Consider the following 22,365-nt stretch of genomic DNA (forward strand, 5'->3'; position numbering starts at 1 on the left):
GGCTGTCGGTGAGAATTTCTATTTGTAACAGCACACCACTGCTTCCCTGCACCAAAGGGAGAGAGAGAAATAAGCAGAGCAGGACAATGAACCTGCATTCCCTATGTCCCAGAGAAGGCCGGGGTACTGGGCTAACTTCAGCTATACATAGCTTCAATACTTCTGGAGAAGAAGGAAGAAGACTAATGTGAAACACACAAACGTGAAAGCTAGCATCTATGTGTTTTCTTGTGGATACAGTTCTTCTGTAAGGTAGCATGAGTAGGTGCTAAAACCACGAGCAAGGCTGATAACCAGGGTCTTTCTGACACTAGACTGCCATTGTGCCCCCGATCAGGGACACGATGAGCACCTGAGCCAACCAAACTCTTACCAGTGCTTAAAGTAACTGTGCCACAAAACCAGCCATGACAGCGCTTCGGAAGGCCACTGGCATGGGATTCTCTCCAAATACATGTAATAACATTCAAAAGACAAGATGAAGGAAATGAAAAAGATTATTAAAATTACGTTTTGATGCCATTTACCTACTGCAAAAGAAGAACCACAAACATTTATCTGATGGTCCATAACACTGGTAACAACTCCAACATTTACCCTGTAAAGAACGTGGAAAAAATACTTGAGCTCTGAGCGTGTTTTGGTGGGACCAAGCTGCACAACAACTGATGGCATGACTTTCCTTTTCCTGTGCCCAAAATCTTCATTTTGAAGCTCTGTGGTCTGAATGGAGTCAGCAGACACTTCCTGAGCCATCACCTGCCCTTGTGAGCCATGCCTTTGTGGAGATTCCCACTGCATAGTTCCAAGTCCTGCTGGCACCTGAGCCTGGCTGCAAGTGAGGAATGAACCAGGAGGGCGAGCTAAGAGCTCTGGGACCACTATTTTAACAACTTTGCTTTGAGTGTCTGAGGACTCCTTAGTACCCCTCACTTTAAAGTACCTTCTGATGTCCAATTATTTATTTTGCAGTAGCCAAAATGTGCTCACCATCACTTCACTACATTCAAGTAACCAGAACGTTTTATTTCCACAGTATCCCAGGAGAGCACAGCTCCTTTTGCCAACCAGTACTTCCTAATTTCCATCTTAGCTTTCTCGACAGTACAACACAGAAAAAAACCCCCATGCTCATCGTCAAACGATAACGCCAACTTAATTACTGTGTATGATATCTCACAGACTTTTCTGTGACTACATGCAATGGGAACATTGACCAATTTTACCAAAGGTTAAAGTTAGCTTGCTTTCAACTCTCACTCCATCATTATTTTTAAACAATTCCATATGAAAAAGCTTAAACTGCTGGATGAAATCCTTTTGCCATTTTGTGCTGCTCTGGAGCAGTGAATGAATCAAAATATACATAAAAAAGTCAATGGGAAAATAACTCAAAATGCCAGCTTTATTTTTTCACAAAGAGACCAAGAATTCTGAAGTTATATCACAAGACAAAGCTGCTAAACAAAAAAGAAAAAGATCCGTCTGCTGGGTTTGCTGGATTGAAGAAACTGTTAGAAATGTTTTTTATGTTCCCTATATTACAGATAATGAGTATATGAACAGGCCACTGGCTCCTGTTGGTTTTAATCATCAATTATAATCACTTTAAGCCTAAATGTTTACAATAAAAAGGTAAAAGACATTATTCACACTGGTTGGGGCTTTAAAGTAGAAAAAACTGTGTATGAGATGTTGGAAAATAAAGCCTGAACCTTTGTGTATGCTGCTTTCAGTGATTTTGGTCAACTCTGAACAACAGTGGATTTCATAGAATCATAGAATAGTTTGGTTTGGAAGGGACCTTCAAGGTCATCTAGGCCAACCCCCAAAAGCATTTTGCAGATGATATTCATCCATTTAGCAGATTTTTAGTCCACCTTAAAGGTAAGCCCAGTGAAAATTCAGTTCTTTCAGGGCACAGACTGAAACAAACCCCCACAAAACCCCTTAATATCGTACGATGACAATGTAAGAAATACAAGTTTTATGTAAGTAAAGACGTGCCTCCTTCTAACTCTCCTATTTAAAGAAGCTTATTCTCTGTGTCTGTAGTAGCTGCCAAAGTAAAGTAGTCAGGATGGAGAAAACCCCTTCAATGAACCACCAAAGGGAAGCAAGACTTACTGGATTTTTTACATTGGTTTATAGAGCTAGGAAAGCAAATAGGCTTTCAAACTTTACTAAATGTCTACATTTAACACAGAAAAAAAGCAGGCAAATATTTATATTAGGCTCAAACAACCTGCAGGATCTTCAAATGAAAGTTTCCTGAAATGCAGAGCATTTTCATTATGGTTACCATTATGATTTTCAGCTTCTGCCACCAAGGAGTCTCAGGAACAGGTAAACGGTTTATGACTTACAACAAAAGGTTTAAGGACTTTAAAATGTGGATATACCCATCAGAGGCAAAGAAAGATGCTGAACAGTGGTACTTCATTGCCTAAAATACGCCACTATTTATTAAAAACAGGAACTCAATACCCATGGATGAGAAGCAGCAAACTCTGCAGAACAAGTATAAATCTATAATTTCTCCAAGCTTCAATATGAGCAAACTGTTTATATCTGAAAATACATTGTTTTAAAAACTGACTGAGCTAACAAGCAGACAAACCTCCCTAAGGGTATACATTATCGTGTTTGTATATTTGAAATAGATACTCCTGATTAAAACCACGGAACCAAATGGAAACAGGAGTTTTCAAAAGGCTTAGAATATAATCTCTTTCTTATTTCATTATTAGAATTTAAAACCTCTCATCTGTTCTCTTTGCTTCTGAATTATTTTATCTAGAAAGAGATGTCAAAATAATAATAAAAGGAGTATAAAGAAATATTTAGCACCTGTCAGACCTGGTTCTAATTCCCACTGTCAAGCTCGGAAGCCTGGGACTGTGTAGAAGTGATGACTGCAAACCGTCAAGACCAAGTTTTACTTTGCTTACTGAGCTCCTTACAGTCCTTAAAGAGTTACAACTTTCAAAAGACAAACTGATGGAAATTGAGAAGATTATTAAAATGACAATTTGATGCTGGATCCGCTGTCCCTTGGAAAGGGGGAGCAGCACAGCCAGTGTTCAGGCAGACATGCATCCGATTCTTCATCCAGCAGCCAAAACAGACATTATCTTAATTACTGTAATAAAACTGAAAACAGATCAGCCTACTTCCTTGCATATCTGTGACAAGACAGCCACTGTTCTCCTGGATCAAACCCTATATATCTGCAGCTTTCTGCCACTGCAGTTTGTAATCCACAACTTCATTAGCTGCTGACACAGATTTATATGTATTCCACCACTGGTTTGAGATAACTTGTAACAGGAACAATTTACTTGCTACGATATTCTATTTTCCTAGAAAATAGGAACAGGGAGCTTGCAGACATTTCTCACATCAAGGAAACAGCAAAATTCTGAAGAAGTTGCTGCCCCAAAAAAGTACATAATTTGAGGGACATTTGAGCTACATAATTTGCAATATTCTCCTTCCACACAACTCATTTTTCTCCTGTGCCTGTGTTATTGCTAGTCCATTGTACTGATCTTTGGGAGAACATTCTTCCTTAGTGATTAACCCTTACACTTAACTACTGATAGTTTCCTTCTGCTGTTTGCATTAATGCTGTGGTTAGATGAGTTTCTTCATACTAACTGCCAAAAGCAAAATAAGGGATTAACAAAAGTCGTCCACAGAGTAGCAACTACACTTCTTGGACAGAAATCTTAGTTCCAGAGACTTAGAGGGGGAAAATGGGATATAGAGTTGATGAACACTGGGCAGTACAGGAGGAGACAGGAATATAAGCAAGGCCCTTGCTATGCTGATGAAGGACTCGGCATATAGCTTCTTACTTAGTCTCCACTCCTGCTAATTCGGAAAGGGAGAGCTGGGACAGCATGGCTGTATTTTTAGTAATGCTCCTTGCATTCTGCGCCTGCTCACTGTTTTCTGTCTTGTGGTTACAAGACAAGCATGCTTCGTATGTGTACTCTGGACTCAAGGGCCCCAAACACGCCTTGTATCGCTTTGAGTTAGAATAATAAACTCTGGAAAACAAGGCTCTCATCCTAAACATTGCTACTGGACATCTGGAATAGGACACAAATTGCAAGGCAGATTTACATGGCTATATAAACCCTGTTATTCTCTACAAAGTCTTTTTAATATTTTATTTCAGGTTATATGTATCTGTTTTCAATTCTGGCTACTGTTACTCTTAATGGTAAGCAAAAAACAGATACGCATTTTCATGGCCACAACTTTCAAACCTAGGTATCAAATGTCAGGTTCACCTTCTGCTCAGCAAACAGATACCTCGGTACTCAGCATTTTATGATTTCTCACTACACACAACAAGGGACAATACTCTATTTTCAGCTCTCACATATTTTTACTTAGCAGACGAGGGTATAATAATTCTCAAAACAAGGTTCACATGGGGTTAAAAGTTATTAATGTTTTCACCAAATAATCTTTTATAGATATTACATGGTGTTTGGAAAATGTGCTATTACATCCACAGCAAAACTTCAATTAAAAGAATCAATCTAGCATTTATTAGCCAGAACCAAAAATGATCATTTGAGAAGATCAATATCAAAGTTAAATCTTTTTAAAGACCTTGACCATTAATGAAAAGAAAATCCCTCCCTTATGTTTATAACGTACGTTCAGAATGGATTCCCTCTTTTCAATAACTTTTTATGATGTTCAAATTGAGAATCCTCCAATTTACGTTTCTACATTAGCAAGACTTTCCTGTAGTATATATAAGTCCATGATTTTGGACTTTTTTTCCAGGTCTACCACTGGAATAAAGAAAATCTCTTTATATCTTAAACTTTTATCATCTAAATTATATCAATCACAGACCTCACTTAACACTTAGTGCTGAGATACATGTACAATACAATGCAAGTCCATTCTCTAATAATCAATATTACTGTGACATCTTGCTTGATGCAGAGGTGCACGCAGGGAGGTACTTGACAGAGATCTCTTCCCTGCCTAGAAAATTGTTTTCCATAAAGTAACTGTCCAAATAAGCACTGGGTATCAACTCGGAGCTTGGCCTAGAAACATCCTGCTAAATCTAGGAGTTTTATGAAATGTTCTTGTGAGGAAGAGGGGGAAGTCTATGATGACAGCTCTAGTTCATTGCTGCACAAATGGCCTAACCCAGAGGACAGGATCTCTTGTTTAAAACCTGAGCTGGATTGTTTAACTTCTGGCCCTCCAGGGACACCACAGATTACAGTCACAGTCAAGTTCACAGCAGCCTGGTGGTGTCTGAGAGCAGAGGAGCAGGATCACGCAGCGCCTGCCCATTTCTAGCTCATAAAGGATTTCATTGTTGCAGGCACTGTGGATGGCTGGAGAGCCCTGAGGTGGTCCCGGTGCTTTAGCCACCAGCAAATGCTGTCCTATCAGCTTCCCACTGTGCCACTCAGCGTCACAGCAGGCCAAGGTCTGCACGCAGTATAAACAGCAGTGTATAAAAATGGAATGACAACTTTTTAGGTGACAAGTAACAGCCTGCAACAATTCTATCAGAAAAAAAACAAATGAATTTTGTGCCCTCTATGATCTTCATCGAGGAGCATAAAGAAGTTCCCAACCTGGGAACATTCTATATAGGAGGTTATGTATTAAAAGAACAATTCAAAACTCCTTTTGCCAAGAATGGTGAAAGCCTGATTGTATTTTGGCAAAACTTCTCTTCATGCCCTAGTGTCAGAGCACTACTTAGTAGACTTTTTCCTTCTCAGTAACAACTTTATGATCAGAGTAGTCAGTTACTCTGAGGTACAGAGGAGTAGACTACAACATGTTCCTATGTTCTATGATTCTATGTTTGTTTGATGCTCAAACATGTACCAACTGAGGTGGAGAAAGAGAAATCCTGGATGCTGACTGACTGAATAGGCTGCACTGCCTCTTCCTACTGTTTACCATGAATAAAGGGGCATCTGTACTCCTCACAAAGAGAGGCTGCCTTTTGTGCTGCAGGTCATGTATCACACAACATGTATGAACCTATTGTGACATATTTCAGAATTCAATAAATTTGATCCCTGTTTCTGCCACCTTAATCTGTGTTTGGCAATACCTTTCTTGATTTGAATCACCCTGAATACCACGGACTTCTGTAACGACAGAATTACACTCTGCATTCACTTCTTAAATGAGAGTGGGCTCAGGCAATGAAAGACATTTAATTTAAACTGCCCTACTAATCAGTTACACGAAATCTTTTGATCTAGAAGGGAGAGACAAGTTTTGAAATCTCCTAAGTTTATTCCTCTCATTTCTTTCTATGCTCAAATGAACAATCCAAGCTGGCAATCAAGAACAATCAGCACCTTTGGATAAAATCCAAAGCACTGCTGTATATGCAGGTACTAAGAGCAGATACTTCTTGGTGTAACTGACTCAATCCTCCAAAATTACTCTTCTACTACAAAGGACAGATGTTCTTGACGGAAGTACTTGTACAGTGCTGCATCACTTTGGGGTGCAAAGATCTCTTATTATTTGGGTGAAGCATGTGCTTGCTTCAGAAACTGCAATGATGATGTTATTCGCTCTTGTAGCCAGAACTATTATTCCACTAAGAGAAGGGTGATTTTTATTCTTTTTCAGTACTTTTTTTTCAGTAAGCATTTGACTGTTGGCAACACTCACCTGCAATGCAAAATGTTGGCAGCTTTCAGAAAGGGAAATTTCAGTGAGTTGGGATGGTCTCTCCGGGCTCATATTTCATGCAGTTCTTTTTCCATGTGCCTGTGTCCCGAGCTTACCAGCAGCAGCTCTCACCTACGGCTCTGGTTTTTGTGTTTTAACAACTTCATTTTTTCAGCCCTAGCATCATACTTTACCCTTCAGGTATTCATTGTAAAGCTCCGTCAGCCTTATTTTTCCCTGAAATGTGTAACAGTCCAATGGTGGTAGATTCTAGTATGTGCACCATGAAGCTCTCAAATTTTGACTCTCACAGTGTCAGGGTGTAGATTAAAGAAGTCCAGATCTGGTGGCAGACACATACCTTGTGCTCACTCCCCACAACCCTGGTTAGGTTACACTAACATTTTGCATTAGGAAATCCCCTGACAAATCTAGCAATACTTTTCTTTACCGAAAATACAATTCCTTTCCTGACGGTGGTACTTTAAAGAACAGGAAGTGGATTAGGCTTCTCTAGAGACAAATCAATTAAAGAGGTGATTTTAGCTGATAATAAAATACCTCTCGAAGTCCCGGACACTTAGCAATGATAAAACTCTCTCTAAAAATGAGTAAAGGAGATGAAGCTTGCAATTCTGATAAATGACTTACAAGAATCAAGACTCAGTGCAGGTAACTAATTACAACTCGGTGATGAAAGGGTGAGCAGAGGGAATTTCCTGTGTTGTTTCTTTACTGGTTATTACTGTGTGACTACAAACGGCCGTGTTGAACAGCCTCACTGGAATGCTCACTTCCATGAACGTGGTGTTGGCACAGGGTTACAATGGCTGTTGCCTGATGAACAGATTGGAGGGGACAGACCAAGTGCACCTACCTTCCATTGACACCAAAACAGAGTTGACATATTCCATGCAACACCGCTGTGGCACTTTGCAGAAAAGTTGCTATTTTGGGATTCTCATCAATAGGGCCTTGAACAGAGAGGAAACAGCAACACAGCTTGTCTATCAGTCCTATGTTCACCACGTAACTAGAAACAGAGGAAAAATGGTATTAAAAAAACAGTCCTGTGCCACTTTCGGTAACTTTGCAAAAGAAGTAATTTCTGCTTCTCTACTACCAAGCCATACAAAATGCAGATTGTGATTACTTCTATACTCTTTCTGAAAGGCTTCAATAAACAATTCAACTTACATTAACTTCAGATCTGGCTCTCTGTAACTATCAGTAGTTTCTGTTAAGAGATCTGTCTGTTGTAGGACAATCTGTATTACACTGTACAAGAAAGATGAGTGTAAATGTTTATTTTACCATGCTCCTACAAGGACAATGGAATTTTGCCATAGTTCTATGATTTATAATAATCTTGATAGCTCTGCAACAGCGCAACTTCTTTTCAGCATGAAGAGATAAACTTTGTGGAACACGCCAATTCAAGAAGACAATGATGTTACCCAGACAATGTTTTATTGCAATACATGGATCATAACAACCACTACCCTGTTGTTCGGTTGGTTTTCTTTTATTTTCATTTTTAATATATATGCAACAGTTAAGGGACCAACAGAACGCACAGGTAACAACCTTCTACCATCAGTACAGGAGAATTGGGATCAGGAAGCCTCCTGAGGAGCTCAACCAAAACTCAGTGCAGAGAAAACCATGCTAGGGAGGTTCTGGTTGTTTAACTGAAAGCTCCACTTCCTTTTTTATTATGAGAGTAGAACAGATCACCACTGCTTATCAACACATCACTACTGCTGATGCTGCTTCTTTGAATTGCTTAGAAAGATACCCAAAACATTTGCTGTTAGTCCTCATACCAAGATCTCTCTTCACATACCAGGTTCTCTCATACTTTGAACATTATCAACTCCTCTTAAACAGTGCACACAGTAATTTTTTCTCCATGTCACTTTGCTGATATAACCTGACTTAACAGACATGCCATTCTGTCTACCTGCCTGCCAAGCCCATTTCTTGGGCACTGCCACTTAGAGCCTAGGCTCCTTGGGATGGAAGCACCATTGGCTGTATGTTTCCATAATTCCAAAACCACCCTGACGTGACTAAGTACAGGACATTACCAAATAATACTCATTCTACTCAATGAGTAATAGTGATCATATAGTGCTTGTCACAGAAAGTGTGCAAGTATTTATTAAAACTAACTATTCCATCACATGGGAATCACAACCTTACAGTCTGATTTTGGGAAACCAGGGATTTTTAAGGTTAGGGAGGAAAACCTCCCCAGTTTTCAGACAGTGCTGTTGCTCAAAGACTAAGCTCTCATCCGGGCTAGAAGCTAGAGCTTCTGCCAGATTTCACTCTGCTTTTGGATGCAATGAAAGTAATTTCAAATGAAAATACACTGGATATAAAGCAAGAAGTCTAAGTGCAGAACGAAAGATTATTAAAGCTGCTGAAGCACAGCAGTTAAAACCAAAGACACACAGAGGTTCTTAATAGCACACCTGTTGCTCAGGTAAGTTTGTCTGTTCTATTTAGCAACATAAAGGTTACCAGCATTAGGTTTCTTGCAGATTTTGATCTGAGCAATTCATCTGATCATACAGGTGATAAGCAAGCTCTCCTGTGTTAGCAGAGTAATTCCAGGAACAGAGCTAGCTGTTAGATACATCACAGCGGCAGAGAAATCTCTTTATGAAAAAGGAGGGGAGAGAAAGACCTTGATAGGGCTAATCCTGATGGATGGTAACTCACAAAAAGGCACAACCATTCTCATCAATATTCTCTTCCTTTTTCCCCAGGAACTTCCCTACAGTTTGACTGACACCTGCAAAATGCCTTTGTTGTCATGCTTCCTTCACAGCCACACCTGGACACAAAGTGGCTGCTCTTTGCCAGGGAAGAAATGGATGAGAGCTTCCAGTCTGCTGGGACTGTTTGTTAATGGCATCCGGAGACAATGAGAAGAGCATGGACACTCCCTTTCTTGAGGAACTGAGCATACAGACAAGTGGAATGTCAAAGACTCGCTAATCTATTGCCTCCATCTCCCAGGCTTTTTATCCATGGTAGCATAGTTGAAATAATTTGGCTTTCCCCTCTGATACCGAGACAGCATGTAGACAATTGTTTTTGCATCAGGTCTAGCAGCCCCAAATAGAAACTAAAAAATATCCAACTTTCCTCTTTCTTCTCCTTTCTCCCTAAAACTCTCGTTAAATCAACAACCCAAAGACATACGATACAATGACCTGGAGGTGAAAGATTCTCATTAATAATAGAATTTGTCTGTTTTTGACTAGTTTAAAATGCCCTCTCTCTTTTTTTCCTAATTGCACTATTACCTTGTCATCGTGCCTTTCATTCTCCATTTATAACCAGATCCCCTAAAGTGCCTCAGGTGAGGGACCTAGCTAGATTCTCATGTATCTTCTTATCTTAAGGGTATGCCTGCGCTTGGCCAAGTCAGTGTCAGATGTCTGCTCAGCACAAATATCAATAAGCAGACCTCCCACCCTCCCATTCACAAGTGGGGAGAATACATCCTGAAATTTCACACTCTATCAAAACCTGTTTGGGGAGAAGGCAGGTTACCTGAGAACAAGAAAGTCTGAGAGGTCACTGGTATCTATGACAACTATTTGCCTTCCTCCTCCAGCTGTCTTTTTTGTATCCATCAACATCACACCAGACTGAAAAGTCTGAAGATGCTCACAGGGACACATATTCAGTGGCATACAGTTAAGAATTTCATTTCTTCAGAGGGCTGAGGACTATGTAATTTACTAAAAGGACTATATACACTTGTAGCAAGCATAATATATTGTTGGATATGTATTAATTTTATATATAATATACTAAACATACTGCAATTATATATATTAATATATTCAGGTCCAAGTGTTTTTACCAAAGAATTAGAATGTTTCAAGTGAGAATGCGCACATCAGTGTATTCTCTTTTACTCAACTGTTACAACTCACTGATGATTTTGATTGAAGTTCTGCTCAAGAAATATACTTACAGAAGAAAACTCTATTAAAATACAGCTATATTATATACAGGTTGAAATCAGATTTTACGAATTACTGGGTAATCTTTGTAACAGTAAGTATATATTTTATGGCAAACTTATATGAATGCATGTATGTTAGGCAGGACCACTTAAGCAAAGGCACATAGAGCTGACACAGAAAAACTGAGAGAAAATAATGAAAATGTGGAAGTTGGCTTCTAGGTAATTAGGAGATGAAACTGATGGAAAAGACACACAAAAAAAACCCTAAAGACTCTTGGTTTTCTGTATTTCTGCATCTGCAGTGTTTTGAAGAACATTTTTGTCTGGGATTACAGGACTTCAGTAGTCCTCTTGACTACACACACAGACTGCTCTTATTAAGTTAAGAGTTAAAGCAGTTTGTTCCTTTCTTAAATCACTGCGTTTTTATCTCTCTAGTAAAGAAGGTTTGGAAAAGTTTCACTTTATTCTATTTCTTTTTTAACCTGATCAGGTCTTGGACTCTGCTGTTGAAGGCTTCCACTAGCGAGGATTTACTTTTCACTTCTTGCAGTATCTTCAGTGCAGTAGAGTGATTGTTTCCATCTGGGAATCTGGAGATCAGACATCTGAAAATCACAGCAGTTACCCTCAGAAGTCCTGTGGTTAAATCTTCGAATACCTGCTTATTCGCACTTCTGCCTGAAGTAGCATTATGCTCGTCAGGCACGCTAACCTGAGAAAAAAGAAAAAGACACCCAGAACTGAGCAGAAATAACCCAAGTTTGTAGAGAAATACTCGAAAACTGCACATGAGTACAGCAAAAATAAAGTAACGCATTCTAGCAGTGCTCATGGACCTTAAAACATTTAACGTACAAGAAAAGTTCTTATACCCCTTATGCAGATAAACAAGCTGAAACAGAATAGATCAAGTCAAAACAGCACTTAGTGTACGAGAACTGAAGGAAGCCTTATAGCAGCACAGTATTTCATTACTATGACTGTGTTCTATGTGGAGAAACAGGATTTTTGATGAGTCACGAGCTTCTGACTGAATTCAGAACTACGTGTATTACCTGCTGAGGTACACAAAGAGAGTAATACACAGCTGGTTTAAGCCAGCGAAAGAGGGCAACCTTCCCTGAATTGAGACATGAATTACAGTGGTTCCCCTTTGCACCTGACAAAGCCTGCAAGAGAACTGCTAAATCTTCCAAAGTCTATAAAAATAAAGAGCCCTGATTTTGTAAAAAATAAAAGACAGCTGGAGCAGAAATTTCTGCCAGGGAGGGAGGGAAGTGCATAAGAACTCCAAATCTCTCCCTTCTTAATCTGATGAGAAGAAGCCACCAGCAGCACCACCCCCAAAGCCAAACGAACCAACCCAAAAAGCAACAAGAACTGAGAAGACATAACAACTGCACAAATTCTAGGGCACAACCTGACGCACTGGACCATCATAAAGGATGACATGAATAATTAGCTCTAAAAGATGCAATAGGAAATGCTTTCTACCTACAAATCTCTAATAAGGCAAGAAGAAAATCTGAGCGCTTTTGTGGATATCTTCATATATTAACTATTTAGAGCAGCAGGAAAAATATGTCCCATGAATAAGGCCTGAACATCTCAATATAAAACAGCACCTGATGACCACTGCTCTTGTCCATCAGATGTCAGTCATGTCAGAAGCACAACATGCAGCTCTCTCTAAAGAGACCTTTATAAATCATTAAACTAGAGCTCACTCCCAAAAAAGGCAGTGAAGTCAAGACATACAACAAATAAATCTGAAGACAGATCTACGTGCAGGACACAGACCTGGAAGGAAATCCTCGTGGAGTGCGAGTTTTTTAAGACATTTATTTTACTTGCTCATTTCTGCAGCACAAGATAATTTAAACCAGCTGAAATCCTGCCCTACTACGATCACACAGTAAGGGAAGTGTGTGTGTGTGGAAGCCCTGCAGTTTTACAGGCAGAATGTTGGCAGCACGGATGCATCAATCACGACACGGGCTCCTCGGTACCTTCCCTGTGCTTCATGCTGCTGGACTCCACACACCAACAGCCCCTGCAGAGGTGCTTTTATGAGACAGCTTGGGCCTTTCAACACTGTAATTAGTGATCGATATTGGCTGAAGCTTTATTTTCACTTGAGGTGAAAATCACTTATACCCGGTATACGCCAGTAAGGGCACAGAAAACCATTCCTGCCTGTATAGGTATCAGGAGGGATTCGATAACACTTGGTGACAAAGAACAACATGCATGTTTCTTTATTATTCATTAGCTCTGAGCCTTGTGTTGGTACTTAAAACTCATTGTAACAGTCTGTTGCTGGTGACTAGCCAAGTGAGCAAGTGAGAAGCCTTTAGCTGCTTATTCAAGTTCAATAGGAAAAAATAATATTATGTTGCTCCAGTAACTTCTGTTGACTAAAATAATTCATGCCTAATGATCCCTATTGCCTGCTGAAACAGAAAGATTAGGCTTTGCAATGTATAAATCAACTGAAATGCGGTGACGTTGTACCAGGAACTCTAGCTTTTAAAAACTGCTAACAAATGCTCCTCACTGCTATTTCATCCAAGAGAAAAAAATCATATGTAACTTATTTCTTAAAAGATTTAATATTATTTTGCAGTAGAGCCTTCCATTTGCTGTAATGAACAGTGCTATAAACAGTAAGTCTATTTTTGAATGTACAAGGAAAACCTACCTGTATTTTCTATGTATACAGCCCTTAGCTACACAAGTTCATGCTTTAATATAGAACCATAATATAAGACCGCTCTTCCTAATCTGTAAAATAAATAGATGTGGTGCTCTTAGCACAATCGTTTATTGCAGAGCTGATTTTTCCCATTTGATTCTGGGCAAAGTGTGCCTGTGTGTATTAATATAAAGTAAGAACAAATGTGGGGTTTATATTCTGCATGTCAAAGAGGAGGTAGAAGGAAATACAGAAAATGGGTAAATCTGAACTTAATATATAAGAATATATTCTATATAAAAGTTATATATAATGATATATAATAAATATGTTATATATAACTTCTAGTAATTCCTATCTTTAATGTTTTCCATTTAAATGAGTGACAAAAGATCAGCTCCTTTACTGAAGAAGTAATTAATGGGTTAGTCTGAAAGTGTGTTGAGATTTATGTTCAAAATTAATTGGAGTGCTTGCAAAAGCGATGTTTTACTTTGCTTGTTGATTATTATATCAGGCAAGGGGGTAGGAAATCTTTAGATTTAATAGTGCAATTATGAAAGCTTTCAAGCCTCGATTTCTCTGTGTTGATTACACAAGGAGTTAATGATACTCAGAAAAATTGAGTTTGTTGACCATGGGCTGTGGATGTGTTAAAACATTCTGCATATTTATTTCTAAGGTTTAACAGATTTAACAGTTTAACTGCCTCAAATCTACAGCTATGATTACACACTTACACTGACTTTTCAAGTAACTGGTATAAAACATTATTAAGTCACAAAGGAAAATCAGGAAAAACATAACTACTGTTCAATTATTTCACACGTCCAACATCTGAACGCTATTTTAGCATTTATGATGAGAGCCTATACTGGGCCTAATCAAGACTCCTTCTTTCTTTAAATGGGTTCTTGAACCAGAATGCTCTGACCAGCTTCCCTGGTACTGTCTCTATACAATTGTTAAGCCATCCAGCAGAGAATTCCCCTTGTGTCAGGATTCCCTTGGTTGTATGGAGCTGCCATAAGCTCTTCAGCTCTGCCCACCATCTAGGACTTAATCCTGTAAGATGCTGCACAATATGGCCCCAATCCAGTAAAGCACTTAGGCACACATTTAATAGAGCTGAAAATGTTATTCCATTCTGACTCGAAAGTACCTCCACATATCACAGTGCACTTTTTTCCATGCCAACAAAAAACCCCACACCAGTTTCCAGTTAGCAATGTAAAGCTCTGTCACTGAAAACTCATTTATGTTTTTGTCTCATAAAAAAGCATAATCCTTCACTGCCATGAGGAATATTAAATACAGAGCTGCTAAACCTAAATGCAAAGTCTTCAAACCTTTGGAAGGGCCCAATTCCTGTTCATTTGGTCACTTATGTTCCATTCTTCTCCCATTAACAGCACTGATTTTGTGCTTTTTGCCCTTATTGGGCTTGCCTCAAAAACACTCTGGAAAATGTATACTTTCAAAACACTATCTATATAAGTTAGACTTTCTACGTAGCAATGAGTGAACTAAAGAAATGGAAATGGCCCAGGAAGTCTATGGGGTTAAGATGGAGCAGATGAAGGTTTCACCTTTTAAATCCCCTGCCCCTAAATATTTGAACGTGTCGTTTCTCCTACCGCAGCCCTGTTTTCAAGACTTCCTACAGATTAACACACTGGCTTCCTACTGAAGGGAATAAAAAAATGTAAGGTTTTTTGTCTTTTAAAATTTACATTATTAAAAATAAATAAAAATCCATGAAGTTTCTGGGCTTTTCTAATTGCCAACACTGACTTAACTGCATTAGAAATGATCAATCCACAGAGCTGACTCTGAGGTACCTTTTTGTCAACTTTGATATTCTAGGTGCTGGTCCTCAGGTCTCCAACTAGAATCAAAATGGGAAGGAGAGCAGGTTTTTTAGATCTTTTAGTGATCTGGGAGGTAGAAACCATGTCCACATGGTCATGTTATCATGGGCTAGAAGGACTATCAGTGCCACAACAGCAGAACACTGTGGAGACAGCATGTCATTTAAAAGGGATCAGGACAATCAAGCAGCACACATGTGCCTTTGATTTTACAGTTCTTGTCATAATCAGTCCAAGCACGAAGCCACCTTGTTGCATACAGAGGACTAAAGAACATACCACAAATGGTTAAGAAACTAGCAACTGTGATAGGATGGAGACTGTCGGTTTGAAGCACCTAAATTAAATGGCAGCACATACCAGTGAAGAAATGGAGGAGAAAAATTACTTCACTGGGATGAGATAGCCAGATTAACTTAAAGCCAGTCAAAGGGATTGTACTTCATGAGTAAAATGTCATAGGCCACCTACCTACAATACAGTCTGTGGATTTAAGCACTGTATTTTGCAGAAGAAAAAAGTAACAGGAACTCACTTTTGAACTCCACACTTGTTTGATCTCTCCTTAGATTGCAATGCTCATTTCACATGTTTCTACATTCACTAATGAAGTTTCATTTGGAATTTTCAGGTATTATGAATTTAAAGATTCCCTTAAAAAAGGCATTTGCAGTTCTATGTAGCATGCAATTCCAAAATGAAGCAAGAAAGACTTCATGTAATTTTGCATATTTATATGAACAAAGAAATGTAACAACAAAAATGTCTCCATTTCTAATTCTTAATAGTATTGATTTGCATTATGCTTTAACTGATAACAGCAGGTCTGTTGTGATGGGAAAGATCTGACCGAATAACCAAAATCTGCTCAGAGATTTACTGGGCAAGGTGGTCTTGTCCACCTTGTTATTCTCAAAAGCTTTCTGAAATTTCCCTTTGATTCACCTGAGAAACATAATAGCTAGAAAACAAACTGCCATGCTTTTCTTATTGTGAAATCATAATAAGAGAGCAAAAAAACCCCACCAAACCAAAACCCTCAACTGTTTACCAAACATAACCTATTTACAGGCACAGGCATGCATGGTTTATGCACGTGGCTTTTTGAGATACTTTCATGAAAAAGCACATGACAGCTGTCACTTGACTGAAAAGATAAAACTTAAAGCCCTATCTTTACATGCTTACAGCTCCTTGTTTCTCTCAGTGTGAAACCTTCCAAAATACAGAGTTAGAGAAGTTCTCATTATTTTGCAATTGTCCTCCAGGTACAGCAGACAAAGAAGAGCAGAGATAGCAGTCTGTAGGTGAATGAGGTTACAGCTCAAGCAGATGACGTTCTATGGATGTAGGTGGGAAGGCTCGATCCATTAACCACCGAAATCAGGAAACACACTACTACTGACCTCCAACAGACACTGACTTGGGCATTACCTAAGCTAAGGAGGTTTGGTACCAAGCTCTCATTAGAGAAAAACTATGCTTGTTTTTATGTCATTCTTCAAGCTACGTTTTGAGGAGAAAAATGTTACATCCGTGTAAAGAAAAATGAACTTTTGGTCACCACTGAGGAATGGGAGGTTTGAGTTTTAAGTTTTTAAAATGTACAGCTCCAAGTTTTAGCAAAAATAAAGCTGACATTGCATTCCACTGATGAATAAAAACAAAACTAAAGCCACATTAACTTGGTTGGAAGTAAGGTTCACACTGGCTGTATTCAAGAATATATTTAAAGGTTGCTCAAAACTGGATTCCTTCTGTGTCTGTATTCAGCATAAGGCAAATACTGGCATACTTGTTTAACAATTTGGTAAAACCTTGTAAATATACGTTCTCATTCACTACTCCCGGTGTTACTTGGGGTTTATTTTCCAACAGCGAGTGGAAATACATACACCACAGGTAAATGCAGCATCATACATCTCACCAAACTAGGAATACTGGAGGCGACTAAATTCTTTGGAGGGGTGTCTTCTAGCATTTGGGTATTCAGAGCTTGAGCCAATCAAAAAAAGTGCTCTCCATCTGTCCATTTCTTCTTGTAAATAAGAAAAATTCAAACTTGATCTGATTTATTACATTTTCAAGAGAGAAAAACCAGGGTTAGAAAAGCAGCACTGTATTTACCTTTTTGTACTAAATATGTGCTTTATGGAACTATGAAGATACCCTAGTTTAAGGGCCAATTCTGCCTGAAGAGAACACAAGAGACTTTATGCATAGGAAAGAAAAGTCCACTGTGGATCACGGGAAACATTACGCCTTAATTACAGTTTTGCTGCAGTTTAGGGGTTAGCATTTGGCAACAGACTGGAAACAGCTCTAAGTGTGTAAATTTTTCTTATGCAGTATCTCTGATCTGTAGGTGGCCAGCATTTCCCAAGAAATACCCTCTGTGTTTCTTCAGGAAAAGCACAGGGCGTTTGCACAGTGCTACACTGAGAAAAGAGGTGTCTGGCATCAGAATGAATCTCATCACTTGGGAAGTGCTGAAGGATTTCATCTCCTGTGTAATTACTCACGGAGCCCGTGCTCTGGCTCACAGTGGGTACCCAGCAGTGACTAGCCCAGCACAATGCACGCACCTTTCACTAAGCATATTTGAAATCTAATACCTGAAATCCTCTTGGAAAGATCTGGCAAAGAACAATAAGCTGGCAGCTACTTAGAGGAGAAGGCACAGGTTGCATTCGGGTTTTCTTTGTGCCAGGGTCCTTTGGACTATCTTTTGAAAGTGTTCATCTACAGTCCTATGGCTTGTTGATTCTAACAGTCATTTAAATTATTTAAAGTATGTACATAACTTTTCAATTAACAAACTGCTTGGCTCATGAAAATACACAGACACAATTTATAAGTAGAAAACTAAGACTAAATATCTTATGATAAGCAGGTCACTATGAATTAAAAATGAGTTTTCAAATAAAATATTTAATGACATTTCAAATTAAATGAAACATTGGAAAATTAAAACTTTCACATTAAAGAGTCCTGCTATTTAAGCACTTCAGCAAATCAAACTACAGAAACGTACTGACCTGCCTTGCATCCCCAGTACTGAAACATGCAAGAATCAAACACACAGGGACAACTCCTAATATTCTACACTTTAAATATTACTATAGGGTGAATTAAAGAAGAAAATCTCAGAAAACATTAAAGATGGAACACTGTCTGCTGGCTAGAGTTCCTGGTACATGTGCTTTTGCAGAATTTATTAGCAGAAGCAAGTGTATCCATTTGGATAGAAGTACAGCAGATACAGAGAGACACCAAATACAACAGGATTCCTGCTCTGAGCCTGTATTCTCACATACCTCCTGGTGTTTTTACACTCTAATTAATATGTTTGTGAACCATACAAAAACGTCTATAAATTAAAATAGCTATTCTACATACCGTAAACTGGTGTATCAACAGGTCCATTAGAAAAGTGATCTTATTGCTAAACAGAACGTAAGTGCAGTTTTCTGCACAGTTACTGCAGGTGAGGCTGTAAACATTCACTGCACTGCTGAGGGACCTGAAAAATCAGAAGGAAAAGAAAACTAAGAATATTAGTTTTTTCTATGGTACATTTATTGCAAATAAATGGAAGTGCATCACAAACCAATCCTTCAGCAATTCCCATTCATTTTCTTCAACTTGGCATTCAGGACAGAACTCAAAATTTACATGAAATCTAAAATCACTAGTAACTGCAAAGCAGTAAAGCCATACTTATCAGAAGTCGCGCAGTGTGTGGCTATTAGACTCTTCTGTATTAAGAATTTGTAAGAAAACTTACACAGAATATCAGATACTTTCATAATTTAGATACAAAATATTATTTTCCTGTGGCTTACAGTTCTACCACATGTAATTTGGCTGTAAGGTCCCTTCCCTAGCAAAACCTCAAGAAAAAAACCAAACCAAACTGTGTGAAGTCATTCACAGTAATTCACAGTATAGGGGAACCAGCTTTAGAGGGAGGCTATTGGGTAGCACCTGTGAACTAATGCAAGGAGTGGAGAGAATCAAGTAATTTGTACTGAGCAAGCAAAACTGAGTAGGTGAAGTTCCTGTCCAAAAAATCCTCCTGGCACGTTGGGACCCACGACTGTACAGACTTGTTGGTGTGTAACTGCAATAGCATCAGCCGACCTACACGTATGGCTGGCTAGAAAAGGGAACAGGTTTGCTACGGTAAGAACAGAAAATCATAAGCACAACGAGCCACAGAGAGCTCCAGATGTACAAAACATGCCCAATTGTTCTTTGCATCATGTGCAGTAATTTCCATCTGCTCCAATTAAAGTGTTCTTCTCCAAACAGGATTTGCAGGGAAGCTGGGACCAGTCCTATAGAATATACTCAAGGAGAAGATTAATGTGACCACGGATAATACCATTTCAGAATAAACACAAAATTCATTTCTTGAACTTTGCTCCCTGCAAAAGCTAGCACTGTTACCATACAAATCCGCACACAGACACACAACACAAAATGTATGGTAAATACATACAATAATAAAGACGGTTAGAAATTCAAGTTGTTTGTCCGAAACAAACCAAAAGGAAAAGAACTTTTACTTCATTGTGTTTTTTAACATCTAAAAAAACCATGACTAAGTTCAAATGAGCTCCGCAGAAGAAAATAAATTGTGAGCTCAGTTAAAGGCCACACAAAAGTGGGACTGCAATAGATGACCAGTCATCATATGGAAATTCTCAAAGCTGGTATTCAACATAACAAGCAGACTAATTCAACACACCATAAAGAGACAGTTGACTTTTATGCTTTAGTCTTCTCCTAAAATATTTTTTGCCACAACAGCGTTATTTACACAACAGGGCAGGCTGTGGTACTGCTTGCTGTGCTGTTGCTATGGCCTCTCATTACTTAGCATGGCTCACCAAAGTTGAAACGGAAGCATCTTATACACATACATTGTATGCTTAAACATAGAGAAGCTGGAAATGCTCCAAGGCCACAAAATTTAGAGTAGCCTTTTCTTCATTTGTCTTTCTGGATTGTCTTTTCTTCAGCTGGAGAAATAATGTTGAATTTAAAAAAGAAGCCTTACCTTGCTTGGTTTGATCTGTAAAAACATACAGAACATTTATACCTTTTCTCTGTTAATATTCTGAGTATCACCGTATTACCAGCTGCAGAAATTTTACTGCACTGGTAATTAATTTTACTGCCTACTTAAATCAGTTTCTATCTGCACTTCACACGATATGAAAACAATATGAAATCATTATTTATTGATCAAAGGCAGGTTAATTTTCTCCTCTTCCATCTAATTTTTACCCTACATGGATAACACCTATACAAAATTCAGGAGCACGTTTTAAAAACCTGCCTTGCAGCAGGATTCTCTTTTCCTGTCCTGGCTTTCTAAAGGTATTTACTTCACCTTCCTCAGCAATGCTGAAAATTATTTTCATTAGGCACCTACTTTTACTTCTCACTGAAGATTATTCCTCTGTGTAGGTGTGTTTACAGGGACAGATGGAACTGCATTGGTAGTTTTCAGGTGAGAAGTAGATGATTTAAATCAGCATCTATCATTTTATCGGCTATTCTAAAATAAAGACTAATTCTATTCTAAAATAAAGACTAATTCTATTTCAATATCAACTGTAATTTACCCAGAGTGTCAAATATGAACTTGGGAGGTTAACTTGTAATTTTGACAGTTCAAAGTTTCTGTGGTGATTCAGTTAATTCACTGCAATAATGGTTTTTGATATATGGGATTCCTCATTCCTAAGAGGAACATTCATTTTACATTTGAAAACACAAAACCTTCCCACTTTATATATAGAACAAATTCCACTGTAATAACGCATCGTGCTTTTGTATTTCCCAACTGAATCTCTTGTCAGAAAAAGTCCTTGTGTTTTCAGAGACTCAAATAATGCATTTGAAAAGGTGGTGTAAGCAAATGGATGTCAAATTAAATTTTCACAACAAGGGTTCTTTTAATTGATAACATGAGCTTGCCAACTACGGTTTGTCTAAATACATTCTAATCACGGCACGCTGAGAACTATGATTCAGTTCCACAGGGTTTGTTTAATTCAGAATTGGAAGTGTCAGCACAGAAGTCGTCCCCAGGTGGTTCGCAGTGTTAAATGGCAGATTAAAGACAGCACAACTAATTTCTTTGCTTTAATCTTATTAAGGGAACAACAGCTGTCAACTGTCACCATTTCTGCGCAAGGCCTCTGAGACAAGCGCAGTGCCGCTAATGTCAAGCCAGAACTTTATTTAACCACCACTTAAAATCTCTGTGATGAAAAAGTCGAGACCTTTCTTACTTTTTCCTTCCCTGTTGGAAGCTCTTAATACCAAAAGTTTTATCTCAAGAGATATCCAAATCAGCTGAACTGGTAAAGTATGAGCCTCACGTAAAGCAGCTGTTTATTGATCACTGGTGTTGCTCTAAACTTCATATCACACCCACAAATCAGCTTTAGAGCTATGTTAGACAGCATGTATACTCAAACCACACAGTAAGTCTGCCCTCTGATGTAAGGCTTTCCTCTAGAGTAAATCCAATTATAAAAGCACTCATTATGGTACACAAACTTTGATCCAAAAAATAAATCTGTCTTTAAATTAGACAAAAACATGCATCTGTTTGTTATATTTATTTTAGATGAGTCCAAAGAAACAGGAAGAGGATTCATTCTAGTCAACGTTTTCAAGCTAGATCTCAACAGTTTATATATATGTATGTGATTTTCTTTTATGCTAGCACATCTTCACTTCCCTCGGTTTGCCTGACAGAAACAAGCTGACCAACTGTAATTTTTATTCAAAATACCAGGGCAAGAACAGTATCCAAACACCCAAAACTAACCCACCCAGTGCACGAGGGGATGTAGGGGAGAGCTTGCGACTTTTGCTTTATAAAAATCAAGGCATCACTGACTGCCCAGTTCCTGGCCTAGCAATGGTTTCATTGCTAGATCTGGTTCTTAATTCAAATGTTTCATAACATTTCACAGAGCTTCTTTCAACAATAAAACTTGTTCCTATACTTCACAGGAGAGCAACACTGCTTTATTCTTAAGCTCCAAGAGCTTGAAATCCAGCTCTGAGACAGGCAGCAAGAG

The 22,365-nt window shown here is 38.6% G+C and overlaps 1 protein-coding gene across 1 annotated transcript in view; it reads right to left on the reverse strand.

The window, feature by feature from the left end:
* Positions 1-22,365, reverse strand: part of SCAPER (S-phase cyclin A associated protein in the ER) — a 146,715-nt gene that overhangs the window by 25,774 nt on the left and 98,576 nt on the right. Inside the window, exons 25-27 of the mRNA XM_061447266.1 lie at positions 18,656-18,779; positions 11,173-11,402; positions 7,571-7,726 (exon numbers count right to left, since the gene is read on the reverse strand). Of these exons, the coding sequence (XP_061303250.1) occupies positions 7,571-7,726; positions 11,173-11,402; positions 18,656-18,779 (510 nt within the window). The remainder of the gene's footprint in view (positions 1-7,570; positions 7,727-11,172; positions 11,403-18,655; positions 18,780-22,365) is intronic.

Source organism: Pezoporus flaviventris, unplaced genomic scaffold (genome assembly GCF_033815535.1).
Source record: "Pezoporus flaviventris isolate CSIRO_AGI_PZ_B2104156 unplaced genomic scaffold, CSIRO_AGI_Pfla_v1 ptg000006l, whole genome shotgun sequence".
Taxonomy (NCBI): Eukaryota; Metazoa; Chordata; class Aves; order Psittaciformes; family Psittacidae; genus Pezoporus; species Pezoporus flaviventris.